Source organism: Acomys russatus, chromosome 15 (assembly GCF_903995435.1).
Source record: "Acomys russatus chromosome 15, mAcoRus1.1, whole genome shotgun sequence".
Taxonomy (NCBI): Eukaryota; Metazoa; Chordata; class Mammalia; order Rodentia; family Muridae; genus Acomys; species Acomys russatus.
Genome location: NC_067151.1, coordinates 59,541,702 through 59,564,008, shown reverse-complemented (window position 1 = coordinate 59,564,008; position 22,307 = coordinate 59,541,702). Strand labels below are relative to the sequence as shown.

The 22,307-nt window shown below is 38.0% G+C and overlaps 1 protein-coding gene across 1 annotated transcript in view; it reads right to left on the bottom strand.

The window, feature by feature from the left end:
* Nucleotides 1–22,307, bottom strand: part of Lrba (LPS responsive beige-like anchor protein) — a 540,702-nt gene that overhangs the window by 150,715 nt on the left and 367,680 nt on the right. Inside the window, exons 43-44 of the mRNA XM_051157393.1 lie at nt 17,770–17,885; nt 13,459–13,571 (exon numbers count right to left, since the gene is read on the bottom strand). Of these exons, the coding sequence (XP_051013350.1) occupies nt 13,459–13,571; nt 17,770–17,885 (229 nt within the window). The remainder of the gene's footprint in view (nt 1–13,458; nt 13,572–17,769; nt 17,886–22,307) is intronic.

Here is a 22,307-nt window from a genome sequence, read left to right as displayed (position 1 = left end):
CCATCACTATGCCCACAACAACTGACAGAAAGAACTTAAGGTGCAAAGATTTATGTTTCGGTCCACCGTGGTAGGAAAGCGTTGCAGAGCAGCTCAGTTCATGGTGGCAGGAGCATGTGGTAGCTGTTCACACCACACAGGAGCCTCCAGCAACCAGAGAGGCCATCATCCTCAAAGGCCTGCTGCGTAAGACCTACTCTTGCCAGTCAGGCTCAGTCTCCTAAATGTCTGACAGCCTCTCAGAGCAGAGCTACGAGCAAAACGGAGCTGGGGTGCACTTAGAGAGTTTGACACAGAAAGACAAGCATGGGTTACAAGGTAGGCCTTGTTTAAAACAAGGTCTGCAGAGAGCTATTCCCACTCAACTATGAAGAAGTCTATAAAATCCTAACATTTTTTGAGATCCTCATAGAGAACTGAGGTAGAGTCAAGTGAGCCAAACCCCTCAAATTGACAAGAGGTACAGAAATATAAAATGTTGAAAAAGGAATTGTAGCAAAATAAGTAAATTAATCATTCAAAAAAAAGAATGTTAAAACACTCAGTAAGCATGAACGTATCATTTCATAAAAGTTTTAGTAGATCCAAAGACAAGGGCATTCAGTACCATACATTGTAAGATGATTATGGGCATACCTGAAAAATGGCCTAAGCATGTAAAAACAGGAGACCAGAGAGGTCCTCTATATGACCCAGGCTCACAGGATGTGACTTACTGTTACTGGGATTAGGTACAAAACATCACTAAAACTAACCCTTCTTATATTTATGACCATCCCAGGGCCTGGGCAATGCAGGGAAAGAAAACGGACAACACTTGACTACACGAGGCAGACATACTGCCTCTGGAATAGGGACAAAGCAAAAACCCTTCTGTAGTGAGAATTTTGGTGTCTTAAAAGACCCAGTTATGTTATATAAACATGTTTTTGTTTTAATCCCAGGTGTGGGACATGGGACTCCTTGAGACTGTCCTCAGCAGCAGACTATTTGCCTCATCTGTGCTCTGGCTGGGGTGTGATTCTGCCAACTGAAGATAGTTTAATTCTGGGAAATCTAGAGAGGAACCAGCTGTCCCTCCTGCTGGTTCCTGCTCCTGCTGAGGCTGTTGCTGGTTTGTCAAGTGGTCATGAGAAAAGAGAGACAGTAAGAAGAAATTGGAGATACCCTGATGAGACAAAGATTGGACTTCCCCCAAGGAATTCAGTGTCTCTAAAGAACAGGGAGTAGTCTACAGAGGTCTATGACCTTTTCCCCTCTAATCTTCTCTCTCTCTCTCTCTTATCTGGTGGTGGAGGGTTGGAAGGGATTAGAGTGAAATAAGGGTTGGAAGAGAGGTAGAGATATAAGAACCTAATAAAATAAAATATAAAATCTCTCTTTGACAAAATTTTTAACCAATGCAAAGGGGAGATCTATCCTGGGAGACAAATAGGAAAATCTCCCCTGTTCAAGATCTTGTCAGATGCAAAGCACAGTTTGGATGACATGAGAGCTGGAGTCCAGAAAGCTGAGAAGCACCATACAGACCACAACGCTTAAGACTGCACCTGGACCCATCACAACCTGACCCTTAGTAGCCAGCACTAGTAGGTTTACTTGTAGGGAAAAAGCAAAGTATATGGTATGAGCTTACGGAATCTGATGGAGGAAACCCAAGCCTGTGCAGCTCTGAAGAGAGAACTGACATGTGAAATAAAGAGAAGTAGGATTTCAAACAATCATAGCAGGGATGGAGAAATGTCTCAGTGGGTAGAATGCCTGCCACACAAGCGTTAAGGACCTGACGGGGAAGGGAGCCTGTAGAAGCTAGAGGGGCCAAGGACACCACAAGGACATGGCCCACAGAATCAACTAAACAGGGCCCATAGAGACTAAGCTGACAACCACGGACCCTGCATGGGTCTGACCTAGGTCTTCTGCACATGTTACGGTTGTTAGCTTTGTGCTCTTGTGGGACTCCTGACAGTGGAAGCAGGGGCTGCCTCTGACTCTTCTGCTGCTTTGGGGACCCTTTTCCTCCTACTGAGTCACCTCCTCCAGCATTGATATGAGGTTTGTGCCTAATTTTAATGAGACTTCAAATGCCATGTTTGGTTGATATCCCTGGGAGGCCTGCTCTTTTCTAAAGTAAAATGGAGGATTGGTTCTAGGATAGAGGACAGGTGGTAGTGGGGATTGGGAAAAAGGGGGAAGGGAAATTATGGTCAGGATGTAATATAGGAGAGAAAGATAGATAACAGAAAGTAAGAAATAAGATTTCAAACAATTGTATAAGAAATGGGGAAATGGCTCAGTTGGTAAAATGGCTGCCACACAAGCATAAAGACCTGAGTTCAAATCCTTACTGTGCATGTATCTGAGTGTAGTGGAATGTGCCTGTAATTTCAGAGAGCAGACAGGAAGATCTCAGAGGCATGCTGACTAATCATGAGCTCCACATTCACTAAAAGACACTGTCTCAAAAACATAAGATGGAAAATGATAGAAGATGATGCCTGACATTGACCTTGGTCTTCATATGCACATAGATACAAACACATACAACATGCATAAACCACACACACAAATAATAAAACAGGCCATCTCAAAATTAACATTAAGTATAAATGACTCCAATACTCAAATTAAAATGTAGAGACTGCAAGATGGGATATAATATGACATAGTGGTAGATAGTGTATACAACAAGCATTGCTAAAAGACAAAGATTTGGGTTTTTAAAGATGGAAAGAAGATAGTATAAAGAGTCAATGAAACAGCATTGTCACATAAACATCAGAAAAAGCAGAGGATTACTACTAAGTATAAGATGAGATATTACAGAATATGCACACTTTTATTAGAAAAATATCATCTGTAAGTGTGTGTGTGTGTGTGTGTGTGTGTGTGTGTGTGTGTTAGCTTCCTGGGATTCCTGCAACAAAGTACCACAACTGAATGGCTTCAAATGACAGAAACTTATCACCATCTATTTACAGAGAATTCTGAAATCAAGCTCTTGTCAGTGTCAGGGATATGATTTCTCTGAAGCCTCTTGAAGAGGGTCCTGCTTGGCAGCCTAACCCTAGCCTCAGCTTCTGTTATCACAGCTCTCTCTGTTGGTCAGGTGTCCTCTTCTTCTCACATCCATATCAACATCAATAGCATTGGGTTTGGGTTCACCCTAATGATTGCACTTCAGAGTTGTTATACCAGAAGACACCTCATTTACACACATAAAAAAGCCTATTCATGTGTACCAGATTAAGAATTTATGGCTTTAATATTCTTTAAAAATTTTTGAATCTGAGTCCTTAAATGTATCTTTTGAGGACACAGCCAATCCTTATATGGTAAAAAGTACATGAGGCAAAAATGAACATACCTGAAAATTTTAAACAAGTCTAAGTTACTCTACTTTTTCAGTAATGAAATTAATTAAATAAAAAGAAAAGATACCACATTCATGAATTATAAAATTCAACATTGTTGATACCTTGCAGACTTTCTAAAAGTTAGAAATCAGTAAGCTAATTCTTAAAAACAAAAACCCAGAACTATTAATTTTGAAAAGAAATATAGCGGAAAGAGTCACAAAACTTGATTTCATGATAAACTGTAAAACTTAAAGTAACCAAGACAGAGTCGCACTCACACGAGGATAGGCACACATTAGATGGAGCAGAATCTGCAAGGAGACCTGTACATACACAATCAATCAATCCACCAAACAATCAAGACTACTCAAGACAGTTATTTCTTGTTACAGTACATTTACGTGTGTGTGTGTGTGTGTGCGTGCGCGCGTACATGTGTGTCACAGCTGCACATGTGGAGGTCAGAGACATCTTGTGGCAGTCAGTTCTCCCCTTCCACGATGCAGGTCCCAGGGATCTAACTCAGTTATTAGACTTAGTGGCAGGTCAAACTATATAGTCTTTACAATAAATTAGACTCATGTGTATTAAAAGAAAGAACCTCAACACCTAACTTTACACCTCTAACACATTCTAGAACAGCAACAAAGAAGCAACTTGAGCAGCACAATACAAGAGACTAATGTTATGTGCTTCAATTTGTTTCTAGAAAAGCTAATTATCACCACTGAGTCACATCACTAGGTCATGCAGATAATTCAAATCAGCAGCTCCCAAAGCTACACACACACACACACACACACACACACACACACACACACACACACACACACACTTGCATTCACAGAACTCCTGCAATGAATCCAGAGTTCCAACCCGAGCCTGAGGCTTGGGGCAGCTGCCAGTCTTTATCGTCCTTCCTACAAGAACGGCTCATGAAATGCTCTATTTTTAACGCTGACACACTCTTACCTTCTTTGCATGTTTATACAACAACACCTTAAACCTACAGAAATGACTTCCTATTGTTCTTTCATATTTCTGTTAAACGGTTTATGTGAGAATTTCAGGCTATAAAGTGACTTAAATTTTTATGTTTTTTAACCACTATAAAATAAACTGTATGGTCAATTGATTATATTAGGGGAACGTAAAAAAAAAAAAAAAACATGGCATAGGAATAGAATTCTAGAATTTCTTCTAAAAAGGGACTACCACAAGTTCCTAAGGATTACTAAGCATGAGAATTTTACACTACTTTGACTAATTATGATCATTACTAATGGCTCATAGTTACCTTGTGTATATTTTACAAAGTTACCATTCAGAGTCATTTACTACAGTATGTCAGAGTAAATCTTTAACTTCCCCAAATCACTGACCTATTCAAACTAATTTTAAAGTTAGGTTAGTATAATTTACCAGGATTGTTTCCAGTAAAACACACAATTTTTGTGTCTTTCTACACTAAAAGACGTTGTTACTACGTTGTCTAGTCTAATGTTTATCCTGTAGTAACAACATGCTTACAGTGCCTATCCTTCCAAACTATACAATTACATTTTCAAACATTATTTTTCTGAAACCTAGGTTGTATAAAATATAGGTTTTCTGATCAATCTATATAATTGCTATGATGTAGCATATAGTCTGTTGGAAAGGTCTTTAATAATAGATGATTTCATTTACTACTGTTTTGAGCTCAGTCCTCAGAATGAAAAAAAAAAAAAAAAAGTACCTAGTAAGTATTAAATAATTGTTATTCAAATAATTGTTAACAATAAAAAATGAAAAAAATGGAAAAAGAGGAAGAGACAATTTATTACATTATCCATTATTGTAAAAAAAAACACTGTATGCCATTCACATTTTAAAATGATCGAGTACAGCTGTGCATGGCTCAGCACTTGGGAGGCAAGAGGCCTGCTTGGCCTTCATAGTGAGTTTCAGAACAGACAAAGCAACACAGTAAAACCCTGCCTCAAAATAATAAAATTAAATACCCCAATAAATACATCAATATTATAGGATATACAAAGATAAGATAGTGATATGAGCATATTTTTAAACTGCAAAATATGTCAATTTAAAAGTTCCCAAGTTTAATTTTATAATACTACAAAAATATTCTAGCCTGAAACTAGAAATTTTTTAAAAATTTAAAAGATTTCCCATGTTTTTTGGAAAGCAAGTTTTAACAGCAGGTGTTCCCTACTGTGAATCTAGCAGAGTTTGTAACTAAAAACTAGACTAGAAAAGTAGAAAGCACTGTGGAATAAAGCCATTAGTGGTATGTAAATAAAACAATTAATTTATAAATTACTATTATTGTCACTCCACACAGAGCAGTATAGCATGATCAGGAAGGAATACCTAACCTTGAGAAGGATTACTGACTGGCAGTGTGTGCCTGGTGTACGTCAGGATTAGCCATCGTCCTGACAGTAATAGTAACCAAAATCCATTTCAGTTACTTCAGTTTATCGTTTTTTGGCTAATGTTAAGAAACAATGTCATCGGAAGCTGCTTAAATTATGTGTTGGGTTAAACTTTGTTAGAGTCATTTAAAAGTTTCCCAGAAAAAAATTTCTAGTAAGAAATTAGGTAGGTTTAATTACCTTACACACACACAACATACACACACACACACACACACACACACACACACACACATGCTTATTTGTACTTTGATGAACTTGGCATTAAGTTCTGAGGTAAAAACTGAATAACCACAGTTTAAACTAATATGCAACACTGACTGAAAAAAACAATAATTCAAGTAATTAAAATAGACTAATATACCAATATAATATTTAGGGTATATAAAAAAAGGTTGCTACAAAGAATTCCTAAAAGAAGTAACTTGCTAATGGCAGCAAACTGCCACATACCTGCAAGTTCAGACTCTCCAGTCTGTCCCTAAATTGCACCTTCACAGCCTTTCCCCCACACGACACTAACAGACTTTTCAGAAGACTGCTGCACTGGCCTTCTAGCTCTCTTATTACTTGCTGTATTTTCTAAGCATTCATTTTCCTTGAATTCTATTTTCTTCTATTAAATTAAGAGTTTCACTCTTGGCACTTACTCTGTGTCATGACTTCTTAAGGCTCTTCTGCTTTCTAATCCTCTGCTTCTGGATGTTTCTTTACATCTTTCTGGTTGCTTTAGTCTTTGTTCCCCCTTTACAGTGGAGGCTGTGTTTAAATGTTTACCATATCTGGCTGCAACCCACTTTTAAAAATGAGGTGTTAAGGCAGCAGACACATGTGGAACACAGAGCTGTGTGTCCCAGTGGGTTTCCAGGAAGGTAAACCAGGTGGGTCCTGAGCAAAGCCCCAAGATGTTATCATTTTAAAAGTCTTCTCTCTTGATCTATCAGCGTATCTAAAGAGCAGCACAACCTTGTCTCACTATGTGGGACTAGACAAATGGCTGGTGAAATCTGACATCAGGATAGTACCAGGAGCTCGGCACCTTCACTGTTCAGCATCCAAGGCTTTCTTTCCTTAGCTACAAACCCTGCGTCTACTGTATATGGTGTTCTGTTAATCAGAAGCCTCTGGTGTTTTTTGAAGAACTAAGTCTTTTGCCAATACAAAGAGAAAGGCAATTGGACTTGGTAAAGAAATGGATAGTATGTAACTAAACTATTGTTTCTGCTTATACCTGAGGTCTACAGTTCACTGATAGGGACAGACCTGCCATTACCACATGAAGAACACGTGTGATCCTGGGAGCTCCTTTACCTCACTCAATCTGAGTCTCCTAATCTGTGAGTAACAGTAGTTTTATATTTCTGACAAAGTTACTGAGTGGAGTACGGAAGACAGACCATGTACATGTTACTGTGCAAGGCAACTGCGAGAGTGTCCCTGAGACGCCTACAAATATACCCTGAACTAGTCTGACACCAGTTCATGCTGGCCAGACTATAGTTCCCAAACAGTGTGGAAAACAGTTCATGCTATACTCTCTAAGATTAAGATGGCATAAACAGCACCCAGGTGTGATGCAAGGAATAGAAAGTCTTAGTGTAGAATAGTAGACTATGAATGAATAAATGATTTAGTATCAGGATCTCAGAAAAAAATGTTGAAAAGATTTCTTTATCATTTTTCAAGGCATACTATATAAGTTTAATCTGTAAACACAGCAGTTGGGTGTTGTATGTTCAGAAGAAGTAACTTATATGAATATGTTGTCGGCCATGCTTGTTATTTCCGGAGACTGAGACAGGAGGCTCATGAGTCTGAGGAAAGCCTTACCAAATCTAAAGGTGATTTCAAGCCCAGCCTGAGTTATAAAGAAAGTGCTGCCTCAAACATGACGAGCATCTTTTTAATAAGTGGTGTTGAGCGTATTTAATACTTATATTTCATCTGCTTTATGCCATGCATAATCACAACTGGATTTTACAAGTAAATCCCAAAAAATATTAAAAATTCTAAAAGTAAAAAAAGTCTTAGTTTATCTCCTCAGCCACTTATTTTCCTAAATTATGTATTTAAAGCAATTTAAGATCAATTATCTGTTCTAATGTTATAAAACTTTTTTTCCTAGCTTGAATTACTTTGGTTTCAATAAATGCCAACAAATAGAAAACAAAGTAAATGCTGCTGTACCCATGTTTAAGCAATATTCCCCATCACCCGAATGCATTCTTTCCCCTCTGTGACATCTAGATGGTATATTGATTCCTGGTGTATCTGTTTCAGAGCAGACTGAAAGCACTGGCATTCGTCAGAAACAGCACTTAAAACTTAAAGAGATAAAGAAGTGCTGTCTGATCAACAACAGTTAAATGTCGGTAGTCAATTCCAGGTCAAGACGTTTGCTGTATAGTAAGTGTGCGTGTTAGAGAGGGGTATCTCATACGTAAAAATATACACACCAAACTACAACCGTGGAGGGGTGGGTGCGTGTGAGAATGCACCAAACACAATCAGCTATGAGTAAATAAATCCAGTGTCGGGTTGTCATTCACTCCTCTGGGGGCTTCTCAGAATTTCCTTGTAAGAAACACTAACTGGACAAGAGCAATGGAGGCTGGAGATTACAGCATTGTAACACAGGTTATAAAAGCAGTGAAACAGACATGATTTCATAGACTGACTGAGGCCGACCTTTAAACTTTCCCTACTTGAAAGGTAAAGTCAGGAGAGCACACGCTTTGGGCTGCGGTCCTCTATCACATGCAGCTCTTCTGTGTGTTCTGAATGGGTATAACAGTGCGCTGTATGTCTGCACTCCACGGATAAAAAAAGGGTTTTCTTTATTCTTTATCTCAAACTCTGCTTAGTATACCCTTTATTTTAAAACTACAAATTCTAAATAATTAAAAAACTATTTTCTTGTTTCTTGATAATTCTTGTTTTTTTTTTCCCCCTCATAGACTTCAACTTTTTGGTAGGACAGTTTTCTTTTATTACTTCATGCTTCTAGAAATTATATAGTTCTAGGGACACGATGACAATCCATAAAGGGTCAGTAATCATTAAAAATCAGGTAAGTGTTATTATCAGGGGTTCTCTAGTTTGAATCAAACATACGGGGGTTTTGTTTTGTTTTGTGAAACTGTCTTAATCAAAAAGCCTACACTAATTTTTTTTAAATCATAAACTAGGACAAAGACAAGAGAAGTTTATTTAGAAAAAAGCTTTCCCTTCCCAGCGGTACTAAGCTGAGGTTAGATTAACTATCCATTTCACCAGGGAACGCACATGATGGTGACTGCACAGAACAAGCTCCTATATGCAATCCCAAAAAGGAATAAAACAAAACTAAACATATCCCAGCATATATAAATATATATATATATATGTATGTATGTATGTATGCAGCTACCTCAATAAAACTAGAGATCTGTGCACAATACACACTATTCCTTTTCATATCATCGCTCTGCTGGTCTCTACACTAAAACATACCTATAAACTCACAGCCCCAGTAACAAATATATTTCCATAGTTTTCAACCTGAGTTCTGTACACTGGCCGTGCAAGCAGTGGAGGGAGCATTCTTATTCTCATTGTGCCTCAGTTTCTCCTTTGTAAGACAGTAATTGTGCTAACTGTCTGTAAAGTCTTGGCTAAGACTTAAAGCAGTTAGCATGTGTGAGATGCTTAGGCAAACACCTGGCCTACGGCGAGCACTGAAGAACCCTGGGTAGCAGCAGCAGAACCTTCCGCACCGCACAGCCAGCACAGCTGAGTCCTCACTACTCTAGTACTTCCAGTAAACGGGTCGCAGGAGCAGTGTGGTCTAAGAACAGGCTTTTGGGACATAGGTTCAGATTATAACAAGAACGTGTATTAGCTGTCCCAACATTATACTGATCAATTAGAAGAGAAATAGATAACTCAAAATGTGATGGCTTTCTTACTTCAAAAAAACAAAACAAAAACAAAAACAAAAACAAAAAACCAATGAAAATCTACAAAGAAAACCCTATTCCTGAACCTCTTGGCCACTGTTTATTTTCAGGACAGGATATTTGTAAGTAAAAGCCTACCTTACTTATAACATTTTGCAAAAGGAATACAAAAAGAAAATGGTGATTCTTAATTATACCAAAGAGGTAGACAGAATATAAAATCAATGCATATTTACAAAATAGACTAACGTCACTCTACATTCTCTGCGTGGCTGTATCTGTCACAATTTCAGACCAGTGGATGATGCAGCAAAGACTATGTGGGAGAGGAATGAGCTCCATCAACGATTCCTGATTGGGGGGCTTTGAAATTATAAATTAAACTATTGTGACTTCAAATATAAAAATGTAATTTTCAACACCCTTTCAACCTGAAGTAGATTTGACCTTTTCAACACATTGACAATATCAATCTGTAATCACTGTAAATATATATTGGAAAGGTTTTAAAATTTGCATTTCTAAGAAGACAAAAATTTTTTACATTGCTCCATTCACACTTTTTCTATGCTAAAGGACTGATCACATAAAAGAATTCAGAAGAAAGGGTGTTGATTATATTAATTCAGCACCAGAAAGAAAATTCCCTGTGCAACATGGGAAAGATTATCAAATATAATCTGTGCCAAAATAGCTCTGAAACCCAGCTTTGGGGAAATTAAATGGACATAAATAGTTTGATGCATTTTAAAGCCAGTCAGGCTACATTATCTACTTAGCAATAGGATAAGATCTGTTTATGTTCTAAATTACACTTTGCACACTATGTTTTCTCAGATTTCAGAAGCTTATTTAAACAAATAGTAATGTCTGCTAAATGTATGCTTTGGGACAGATTTTAATATAATTCTAGCAAAATCACCATTTGTACGCATAGAACTCATTTATATATAAGATGTGTTCCTGAAAGTGGATGTATAAGCAGATATTTAGACACGTATTGCACAGATTTTAGGAGATCTTTCTACTACAAGCAATGAGGCAATTTTATTAAGTAAATGAATATTATTTATAGATAGAGTAAAATTTCCAAATACACCATGTAGCTAACTTCAAAATCACTAATTTTGTTACTATTTAATGAAAACAGCCGGTACTGGTAGGATTTCATTCTCAGGAGCTTGACTGGCACTTGAACCATTTGAGCAAGGGGAGATAGTTTTATGCTGTTTAGTTGGGTGTTAAAATCCCCTCCTCTTCCTAACAACAGCACGGTTCACTACTGAACTAGGTACACCTCCAGCTCTTTCTAAAAGCACTTTGCATAAGTATTCCTTTTTCAACCAAGAGTAAAATAGTCTCAGAAATATCTCAAAATATAAAAATGGATTCCATTATGATCCATTACAAAAAGCCTTAACTAAATCAAAAAAAAAAAACCCTTTTTTGGTGTGCGTGGTGTGTGTGTGTGTGTGTGTGTGTGTGTGTGTGTGTGTGTGTGTGTGTGTGTGCGTGCAAGTACATACAAATGTACTTGACTAGAGACCAGAGGTTAACATCAGGATGACTTTCTAAGTTGTTTTTCCACTTCATATTTTTGCTCAGAGTCTGTCGTTGAGCCTAGAGCTCACATTTGCCTACACTAGCAGTCCAGCAAGAGCATTTTACTCACTAGACATCTTCCCTGACTACACAAGAAATTTCTCACGTCTTTGCTTACGTTGTCTATGTTTTTGTGGCTATGATCATATATGGTTGGAGACTAGTGAAAGTAGCTCTGTTTTGCTTTAGCTGCCCTCCTTTGCACTTCAATGTAACAAGAATTTAAAAGTCAGAACTGTTGTTCATCCAGTGGGGCATAGAAATAGCCTTACTTACACATAGATGAAAAATAATCAAGCTATTATTCAAAATATTTTACCCACTCAACAAGACTATATGACAATATAATCCCTTAGAAATGGCAAAAACAGGCCTGGAGAGATGGCTAGGCTATCAAAAGCTAAGCTCACAACAAAAAATATAAGAAATGGCAATAATATGCAAGCCTAATTCAATGCAAATTAAGAATTCTGTCAAGAAATTTCTGATTGAAAATAATGTCTGACAGCATTTTTCTGATCATATTTCAATGAATATTCACAACAAAAGCAGATATACTATATGATACAGAGCAAAGAAAATAAAAGCTATAGGATTATGGAGTGAGCCTGTTGTACTGGCCTACCAAACAGCTCACCATGCAGATCAAAATAACACAGTCTTCATTTATCAGACAACAGTTCCACAGATACAGCAATAATAAACTGGCATCTATAATAGGTTTTCCCATCTTATTAGTTTTTTTAAAATAATAATCTTCTTAATAGAGGAGACAGAAAAGGAAAATTTCATTATTTCTGTGCTACTGGGATCAAACATGTAAGGCAAGAATTCTACCACTGGGTTCTATTCTGAGCTCAGGAAAAACGGTAAAAGTATAACAAATTTCAAAATGCAGGGAGTCTGTGAATTCATACTCTAGAAAAAAGGAAAAATGAAAGCAAAGATACAAGAGGCAGATAGGGTATTTGAGAACTGGAATTTGAACAAAGATGCACACAAAGGCAGAGAAAAAAAAATGCTATGTAGAACAGAGAAAAGCCATATCCCAAATGCTAATGTTCATCAGGAGGAAAATGTCAACTGTTGCATTGCTGTTGCTGCCTTTGGATAGACGAGTGATTACTGTCCAACACCCCCAACGCTCACCGTGCCGAGGAGGAGGAGTAAACGCAGAGCACCCTGTCCTGACACCGTGAAGGAAACTGGGTGGGTGAGTGGGCGATCTCCTAAAACCATTTCTGCAGAACCTGCCTGAGAGTGAAAATCAGGGTGGTCTACTCTTTCTACTGTGAAAAAAGGATGGTGCTAAGAGCAAGAGATCTCACATTCTGAGACGTTCCCACACAGGCGCTGGGGAGGCAGTGGGAAGACAGCGATGAGCAGGAATTCCTCATCAAGGACCACAGTGACAACAAGAAGACGCGCAGTGGGAGATACTGACAGGCTGAGAAGATGAAGGAAACCCTCAGGCCAGGGACTGAGAAAAGACTTCAATGAAGAGGTGAAACATGGCTGAGAAGCCACGCTCTGAGTTCAGGAAGAGTTCCTGCATCCAATGATAAACTAAGAAGGGTTAAGGATAGGAGCCGCACAAGTTAAAGTCAGATTTGAAGAGGATCCGCCGGGGTTTGGATATGATCCCAGCATTTTAGAGGCTGTGGGAACTTAGCTCCAGTTTGAGATGTGTCTGATTTACATAGTGAGTAACAAGCCATCCTGAAAAAAATAAAGAAGAGGATTCATATGCTTGTGGTTGAGGAATTAGCAGAGGACCAGAGGAAACAGACCAGCTTGACAACCTGAAGCAGAACACTCCGCTTTGCTTCTGGTCATGACTCTCCGTATGTGTTAAATACAGCTGCCCTTAGAGGATGACATTGGAGGACAGTGTTTACTTGAATGCATATGGAAAAACAAACACAATAAGTTTTTAACTTGTCATCTAGTTTATTATACATTTTTTAAAAATTTTAAGCTAAATAACAAAATTTATTTAAAACTTAAAATTACTATATTAAAGGTAAAATAGTATCTAAAAATTTTAAAACTTACGTGAAAATGAATCACATATTTTTATGTGTGACAAACATATTTCAGATATTTATCAAGAAATATTACCTTGGACAAATCTCTGAAGTTGCTTGGCAACGTAAGATCTAATTCTTCTGACTCATAATTAGTGATGACCCAGGGAAACACGGGATACTGATTTAAGTCGTTATAACCCCGTCCTGGCAAGGAAAAAAAAAGAGATAGCAGTTTAATTTAGTGTAAAACATGAAAGATTATTAGAAGAAGAAAAACTAGTAATTTGGGTGCAAGTTGCGATTATTAGTGCTAATATGTGTTCCCTCATCTGGCCTGTGCAAATCACACTGTGAAATTGACGTCATTGGTATTACATGTATGTTTGATGAAAATACCTAGGCTCAAAAGTTAAGAGCTTTCCCGAAATCACAAGACTAGTAACAATGAAAACATACTCAAATTCTGGTATGTGGTCCTAAAATATATGTTCTGTCAAACTACACTTGACTTTCTTTGTTATCTGAAAGCCAATTCCAAATAAAATGCCCTTTCTGGAGTGTGAGGAGAGCTGGCCACTGAACCTAAGATACTGCGCATGCTATGCATATGCTCAACCACTGAGTATACTCTCAGCTACAAAACAGTCTGTAGTAAAACTAAAAAAGAATTAATTTTGATAGAAAAGTTCAAAATGACATTTTCTCTGCTACCAATTAGTTAACCAACCAACTAATCAAATAATCACCAATTTTCAACTAACCAACCAGGCAGGCAAGGTTAGTGATAGTTCTGTCGGACACTGGCTGGCTGTGTCACACGAGTGTGCCTGTACTAAGCAACCCTGAGATCCTGTAGCACCTCCCAACTGAGGCTCTGAAGAGAATGCACAGCAGCCCCAGTCTTGCTCCACCCACCTCCTGTGCTGCTCCATACCTCCTTCTAATCTACTGACGACTGATATACTGATGTACTGAGACTTATTACAAATACACACTCTAAAGATGAAGCAGCGCTTGTACATTACATAGCAATTTTTTGCATGTCACCATTTTTGGGACACACCAGAGAGCATGAGGTAATTGCTTCTGCTGTCAAGATGCAGCCATGTGAATCTTGGGTCTAACGTTTATCTATCTACAGCCTATTTCTGATTAAACTCATATTGAAAATATTTTATAGCTGAAGTACAAGGGAGGAAAGACTATTACTATTGCTGGAATTCCTTTCATACTATTCATTTTAATTTTTCTCTTTCAAAGATATGCTGATATCATACCACACGCCACTGAAAAGTCAAGGTATTCTCCATGCAGACTATTGGCTTCTGACCTGCTGTAGTTAACGAGGTTTTCCCTCACTCTGCTTGGGCTGGTATGTGTACCGTGTGCGTGCAGGGGCCCTCGGAGGCCAGAAGCAGGCATCATATCACCTGGAAGTGATGTCACAGGCGGTTCTGAGCTGCTGACATGGATGCTGCCAACACATTACAGGTTCTCATCTGCTAAGCCCCTGTCGAGCCTTATTTGCAAAATTTTAATAATAGGAGCAACTTTAATTCAGAGGTTTTGTCATTATACATTTATGTTCTTTTTCTCAGGAAACTAACCAAGCACGTTAGAAGTCATTTCACCTCTCCTTCAGCTCCCACTTCCTTCTCGATATAATTTACATATTAGTAGGCAGTAACTCCTTCATACTGTCCTATTTTAATAATCCCAAATATTTAAAAGTTCATTGTATACAAAGACAAGAGTATGCACTGCTCAGTGATTAGACCTTTACTCACATAGCTACTAAATACCCACTGACTGTGAGATGTGTCATGAGTGTATGAATTTACATGTGGCACATGGAACTGCAAAAGAAATCTTAAAGATGCCTAGCCCACATGGTAGTGATATTCTAAACAAATCATTAATTCTACTTTGAGATAATTTATTTATTTAAAATGATTTATTTAAGACATTACAGGAAACAAAAGCTATAGGAGAACAGAGGCGCCGTCATTAAGAGTTGCTTTATAACTGTACATAGGCATTCAATTACATTCAGTTCACTGATTTACTGCATACACAAGTGTCTATTAAACATGTCAATCTTCCCATCCCATAGTACTTAAAAATTCTTTTAGCTACTGGTTATGCCATTACCACTAAAGTCACGTTGTTCTGCACATTCTGTCCAAGCCTGGTCCTTAACTGACTACAAGATGGCTTCCCTGTAACTAATAAATGTGAGCCCTTCAGCGTCCCAGTTTTTATACTGCTGTTTTCTCCATTTTAAAGCAGGATCTTCTTTCTTTACTGACAGCAATTCCTTCCCCTGGCTCCTTGAACTCCTTTCTGTCACAACCTGAACCATAGTCCCTTTACGTTTCTCATGGTTTCTCCCTGCTACCTTAACCCATCTCCCCTCTCCTATCACAGTTTAGAAAGCTATATCTAAGGGTCACACCATCCATCAGTCATCTTTTATGCTTGCTTTGAAAGTGAGTTCCCTTCGGGTAACAGGAAGTCCCCATGCACCAAAGCCTTATACTCATCCTCCCCCTCCCCCACCCCCATGACCGAGCTTCTCTATAGAGTCCTGGCTGTCTTGGAACTCTGTAGACCAGGCTGGACTCTAACCCAGAGATCTGCCTGCCCTTGCCCACCGAGTGCTGGGATTAGAGGCATGCACCACCAACCCCCAGTCTTACAAATCATTAATTTTCCCCTTACTTTCCAGTAACATCTGAAGAATGCCTTCCATGCTTTCCATTTGGGCTCTCAAGACATGAGAATCCCCTCACTCTCCTCTGTAAACTCCAGGATCGGTTTTTCTGTTCTATCTCTCCTTCCTTCCTTTCTACCTCCCTCCCCTTCCTGCCCTTTCTCACACACACCTGTTCCAAACTCGGACCTCACTACATTCGTACCACCTGCCCTGCTGATCTCATTTCTCACTTTGACAGTTTCCTCACTGTCAACGGAACCCAAATTCCTGTTTCTGGAGTGTGAATGTTCTCTGGCTTCTGCCAAATTCTCTTTCAGACATTTCAAATAGATTGTCTTGCCAGGCCAGCAAGAACACCATCCTTCCCTAGATTTCTACTAATGGTTAATCAGTCGCCCAGCAGTGAGCGTCAGAAGCCAGTGAGTCTATTCTGACAGTCTCCTCTCACTTACCTACTATCTCTAGTCAGCTGTACGCCACACGGCCATTGCTTGCGATCCTAGACTAACACAGCCTCTCAAAGGCTATTGTCACTTCTCCAGTGCAGGCTCTCTCTACACTTGCAGGGACTTGCTTCTGAATTTAGGCCTCTGCGTAGTTTCTCTATCCCAGGCAACCAACTTACATAAAACCTCCATGTTAATTTTTTACAACTCTATATCACATATTCTCAAAATCTTTCCAAGCCTTCCCAGGCTAGCCCACGCAGCCTGAAGATAACCTAGCACAATGTCTCCACACTACAGCTCATTTGTCTTGTATTTCTCTGAGAAATACATATTCTGTACACATACATACCTGAGAACATGAATTATCCCACTGACACTGCACTTTGTGTGTCCTATCTCTGTGTGCTTGTGTATGACCTCCCAGCCACCTCTTCTGTCAAAATAACATCGTTACATGACTAATGAAAGCTTTGTTTTCTTTCTAATTCCAAACTACTGGGTAAATATAATTTCCATACCTCTCTGCCTTCTTAAATTCCCTCATAGTCCACACACACATTCCAAACTCTGGGACCTGCAATCATTCTTGTCCTAACCATTTCAAATAAGGGACACTTGACTTGTTCTTATATTGGTAAATAAAGTAACTTCTCTGTGAGCAGAGAAATATCTTTTCTTTTGTATACCATTTGTGACTCAAATATATACCATGTCATTGCTGAAGTGAAGCAGAAATGTCACAAAAGTGTGCCCCTGTTTGCTTATTCTAGATGCAAAGTATGGACACATTTCTATTCTTTATTCTTCATAGAAACAATTTCAGTGGGTTATTATCAATGTTACATAATTACACATCCAATAAGGGCTATTTAATCTTTATATTTTCACATATGGGTCTTAATATAAGTATTCTGTTATACTGTGCTGTTTCACGATATAATTTATTTCTAACATATTAATAGCTTCTTAAATTTTATACTGTTCTTCATTCCTACTATTTCACAGTTGTCCTATTTTATACTGTATAACTATAAATTCTTTCCCCTTTCGGAAATTTTTAAGTCTCAAGTAGCCACCCGTTCATATGCGAAGTTACAAATTTTATTAGGAATCTACCTTCATAAGAGACTCAAACAACAATAAAAACAAGCTACGTATGCTGCTACTAAAATGACCTAAGCATATCACAGTGCATATTTGTCATCTAAAATAAGTCAAAGCGTGCACTTAAATTTACCTGCTATTGTGTTGAGAAACATCAAGTACTCGAAGTTTGAAATCTCTCTGTGCTGCCACCGCTGAGTCATATTTGATGCCTTAAATAGTTGACGTGGAGTGGCTAACGAAATACGCCTGCAAAGAAAAGAATCTGAGATAAAACTAACTTAATATTAATTATACTATAATAAGAAATCATGAATTGTCTGTACTCACTCAATAGTCTTAATAAAACCTGTATCTCTAAAAATTAGTATCCACATCAGCCAATGAATATTAGCAATGTTTCAACCTACAATTAATAGGTACTAAATGATGTGTACTAGCAATAAGTCTATTATATATGTTCTGTTCGTTCATGTAAGCTATTATTATAATATCGTGATACTCAGGTCCCATACAGCTCAATTAAAACAATATGATTAATGACCCCTCATAATGCACAAAATTGTATTCACATGTCTATCACCTTTAAAAGTCATCACTTAAAAATTAAACATACACACTATAATTTTATATATTACATTTGCCCAGATTTTACAACAAGGGGAAAGACAAGTCTAAGCAATCTGTGGGGAAGAATGAGGACAGGAAAACTACGGAGAAATTTTTTAATGCAGTTCATTAGAAGACCCAGTTAGAGAAATGTAAATACTTAGGTACAATTGGACAACAGAGAAGCAGTGGGAAACAGGGCTGGGTCTGGGGTGGTGGTGATAAGCAGGACCAATTATAATATTAATCATACTAAGAGTACAAAACTCAGTAATTTTAGAAATTTTTTTTTTTACCATTTTGTATTATTAGTACAATCTACTACATAGCATTTTCTTTACACCAAAACCACTTTTTCTGTATTTGCAGTTAATTCCCTTTCTGATCCCACTTCAAAGCAACTAGCAGTCTACGTCCTGTGAACCTGCCTTTTCTGGGCATTTCATGTAACTACACAAGGCATTGTGGTTTGTATCCGTCTTCTCACAACAGTATTTTTTAAAGGTTCAATAATATGATTGTGTGATCAGTCATTTTTCTTATTTCTTAATGGTATTCTACTATACAAATATAGAAACCATATTTTATATAATTAATGCACATTTAAATTGCTTCTGGTTTTATGCTATTGTGACTGTTGCTCCTGTGAACATTCATACACATAACACTGAATGAACAAGTTTTCATTTCCTTTAGAAAGATTCTTAGAAGTTGAATTGCTGAACTGCATATTGGGTTTCTCTTTGACTCTTTTTTTTTTTTTTTTTTTTTAAACCAAACTCTCTTCCAAAGTAGTGGGACTGCTAAATATTCGAATAAGCAATTCTGAAGTGATTTTCCCATCCTTGCCAACACCCACTATTGTATGTATTTTTATTATAGTGGGTATGAAATTCATCTCATGGTTTCATAGTCCACTGCTGAGAATCCTTCCATAGTATGGCCACTTGCTAACATGGCCCGTGTTTACTGTGGTGGTGGTGTTTTTTGTTCTTTAGAGAGGATTTTTATCAGTTTGTTGAAATACCTTGCTTTTGAAAGTCAGTCCAGTGTTTCAGTCACAAATGTACACCAGAATTCGTCAAGTGCTTTTCTTTGTCTATGAGGAGGTTTTTGTCATTTTGTTTATTAAGCAATATATATTTATTTACAGACTTAAAACTAGCTGCATTTCTAGCTATTTAATAATGATTTAATCTACACTACTGAATTGGCTGGTAAATTTTGTCAAAAATTTTCTGTCTCTATTCTCAAGAGTTACTGATGCAAAATTGTCTGTTTTCTTGTCTGGATGTGGCACTGCCCATACAGAGTGAGTCAGGAGGTGTTTTATTATCCTCTGTAATCTGGAGTTTGTTATTATTCTATTTTGAACATCTGTTAGGATTCATTAATAGAGTTATAAAGGCCATGATTTTTTTAATAGATAGCTTTGAATTAATAATTCTATTTCCTTACATGTTATAAACTCAGATTTTTAATTTCCTATTGAGCCAGTTTTGGTGTTTTTTTTTTTTTTTTTTTTTTTTTTTTTTATAAATTTGTCAATATAAGCTAAGCTGTCTAATTTTCGGTAAAAACTAGTTTGTGTGTCTTCTCAACACTTTTCAGTTGTGGTATGGCCAGCAGCAATGTAATGCCATCTTCTGTTCTCATAGGTACCAAAGACTACCAATTTGACTTTTTCAAGCATCAGCTATCTTACAATGGGCTGTTTTACTGTTTTTATTCCACACACTTATGTTAAAATCATCATTACTCATGTTATCCTACTGCCTTTGAATTTAGCTCACTCTGCAATTTTCTAAAGACGCTTAGGAGACTGAGATGCGACATTTTGGCCTTTTAGATAAGGGTGAGTAAAGTCATAAAATTTCCTTCAACTGTGCTGGTCACATCCCACACATCTCAATGTGTCACAGCTGTGTTGTAGAAGTTCCCGAATCACTACACTTGTCAGTCCTATGAGAAGGGGAGTTGTTAGGCACAGGAGTTGGCAAGAGTACCAAGAACTGATGCTGGCAGGGAGTGGCTGCGTAACAGGAGAACGAAGCTCCTACCCAGGTCTCTCTGAAGGCTGGAACAAGAGGCGGGCAAGGAGAACTCACCCCCCTGCTTGTCTCACTGTAAGGTAGCTTTTATAACTCTTGTGATGGTTGGTGTCAAAATGGCCCCTTTGGCTAAAGTCAGTGACTGCATTCCCATGAGACTGTTATATTCTATTTTAAGAAACAGAACCAAACAAACATTGATGCGAAGGGGGCAGTTTTACAGAAGCCTGGAAACAAGGCAGAGCTTTCAATGTTCTGGAAAAATTTTAAAAGGCAACTAACAGTGGGACCCAGTGACTTAGGAAGAAAGTGTTGAGGAGGAAATATAACTTGTAGGATTTAGAGACTGATAAAAGGAGAAAGACGTCCAGCGTGTCTTCTCAAGTCTCGGTGTGAGCTGCTGAAGTTAACAGCACTAGGGAACCAGCGGTTTTAGAGGGTTGAATGTGCTTCTTCTGTCTTCATGACTGTGAGTGTAGGGAGGAAGCAGGGAGAAAATAGGCGTGGCTTTAGTTATATTGGAATTGAAACCCAAAAGAAATGCTCAGTGGTAAATGCTGAGTAGGAAATTGGATTCCAGAACATATCTAAAGCAATAGCAGAGACTTGGCAATTGGCACTCAGTGCCTGGCGCATGAGATTAGTGAGTTCATCTGGGGAAAAACTAGAAAAGCAAGAGAATTAGGGCCATATACCAAGGAATCTCAACGTCACTTGAAAACTTACTATAAAACCGTTATAATTAAGACATAGCTAGCTTACTAGGCTACAGTAAAAAGACTTCTGCACTCTCCCAAATCCTACACCATGAGATATTCTGTGTACTAAAACCTAGGAAATACTGATGGAAGGAAACAAAGAAGATATAAGTAGAAAGCTACTCTATGTTCACGGACTATTTAAATATCCTTTTCCTTTTTTCTAGGTTAGGAGTTTTGTTTGCCTTTTTTGTTTTGTTTTATTCTTTTCAAAAGAATCAACTCTTCCAGGCGTATTGGCAGAGCACTCAGGGAGACAGAGGCAGGCAGATTTCTGTGAGTTCGAGACCAACCTGGCCTACAAAGTGAGTCCTGAATAGCCAAGGCTGCACAGAGAAACCTGTCTCAAAAGACCAAGAGGAAGAGGAGGAGGAGAAGGAGGGTGGAGGAGGAAGAGGAGGACGAAGAGGAGGAGGAGGAGGAAGTATCAGCCCTTGGCTGTTTCTAACATTTTTAAAGACTCTGTACCATTTACTTCTGCTTTGGTCCTTATTATTTTCTTCATTCTAATTTTGGGCTTACTTTGTTTTGAAAATAAAAATGAGTGGCCTGATAAAAACATTGAAGTGCTAATAAATAAAAATTCAACCCAAACGTATGGTTCTAAGTTATTCCAAATATGTTGACAAAAAGGTTTAAGAATAATTTTAAAATATTTTAATGTTCTATGTAGTAAAGTTAAGGATGATCCTTCAAAACATCCGTTATACTATCACACAAAGTATGTTCTTGATGAGAATTTATAAAACACATACACGAGGTAGCCCTCACCTCAGGCAAGAAGTATAAGCCACACGCCTTAAGTCTTCCTAATGCACACTTGTGAGCTGCTGCTCTCCAAAAATGACTTAGTGTCCTGACAGTAACCTCAGGCGTTAAAGACAAGTTTAGAGTATTACATAAGCAGAGTGACTGTTCTTGCCTCCATCCCCACATCTATCCATCAGTCATTTTCACTGTTATATATATTCTACTGTACGAACACAGTACAGCTTACTTATTTTCCTACTGCTGATGAACTTGTTTTCAGTTTGAGCTATCATAAACAGTGCTCTACGAACACTGCTGTGCACCCTTTGCAGTAAACATGAGCAGGCGTCTCTGTGGGACCTGTTCCCAGGATGGATGGATGCAGTTGGATTATAGGACATTGTAGGATTTGCAGATGTAAGTTTCACATTGTTTCCAAAGCGTCTCCAAAGTGCCTGTACCAATTTAAATCCCTTGTAACCAACATTCCAATCATTTGACAT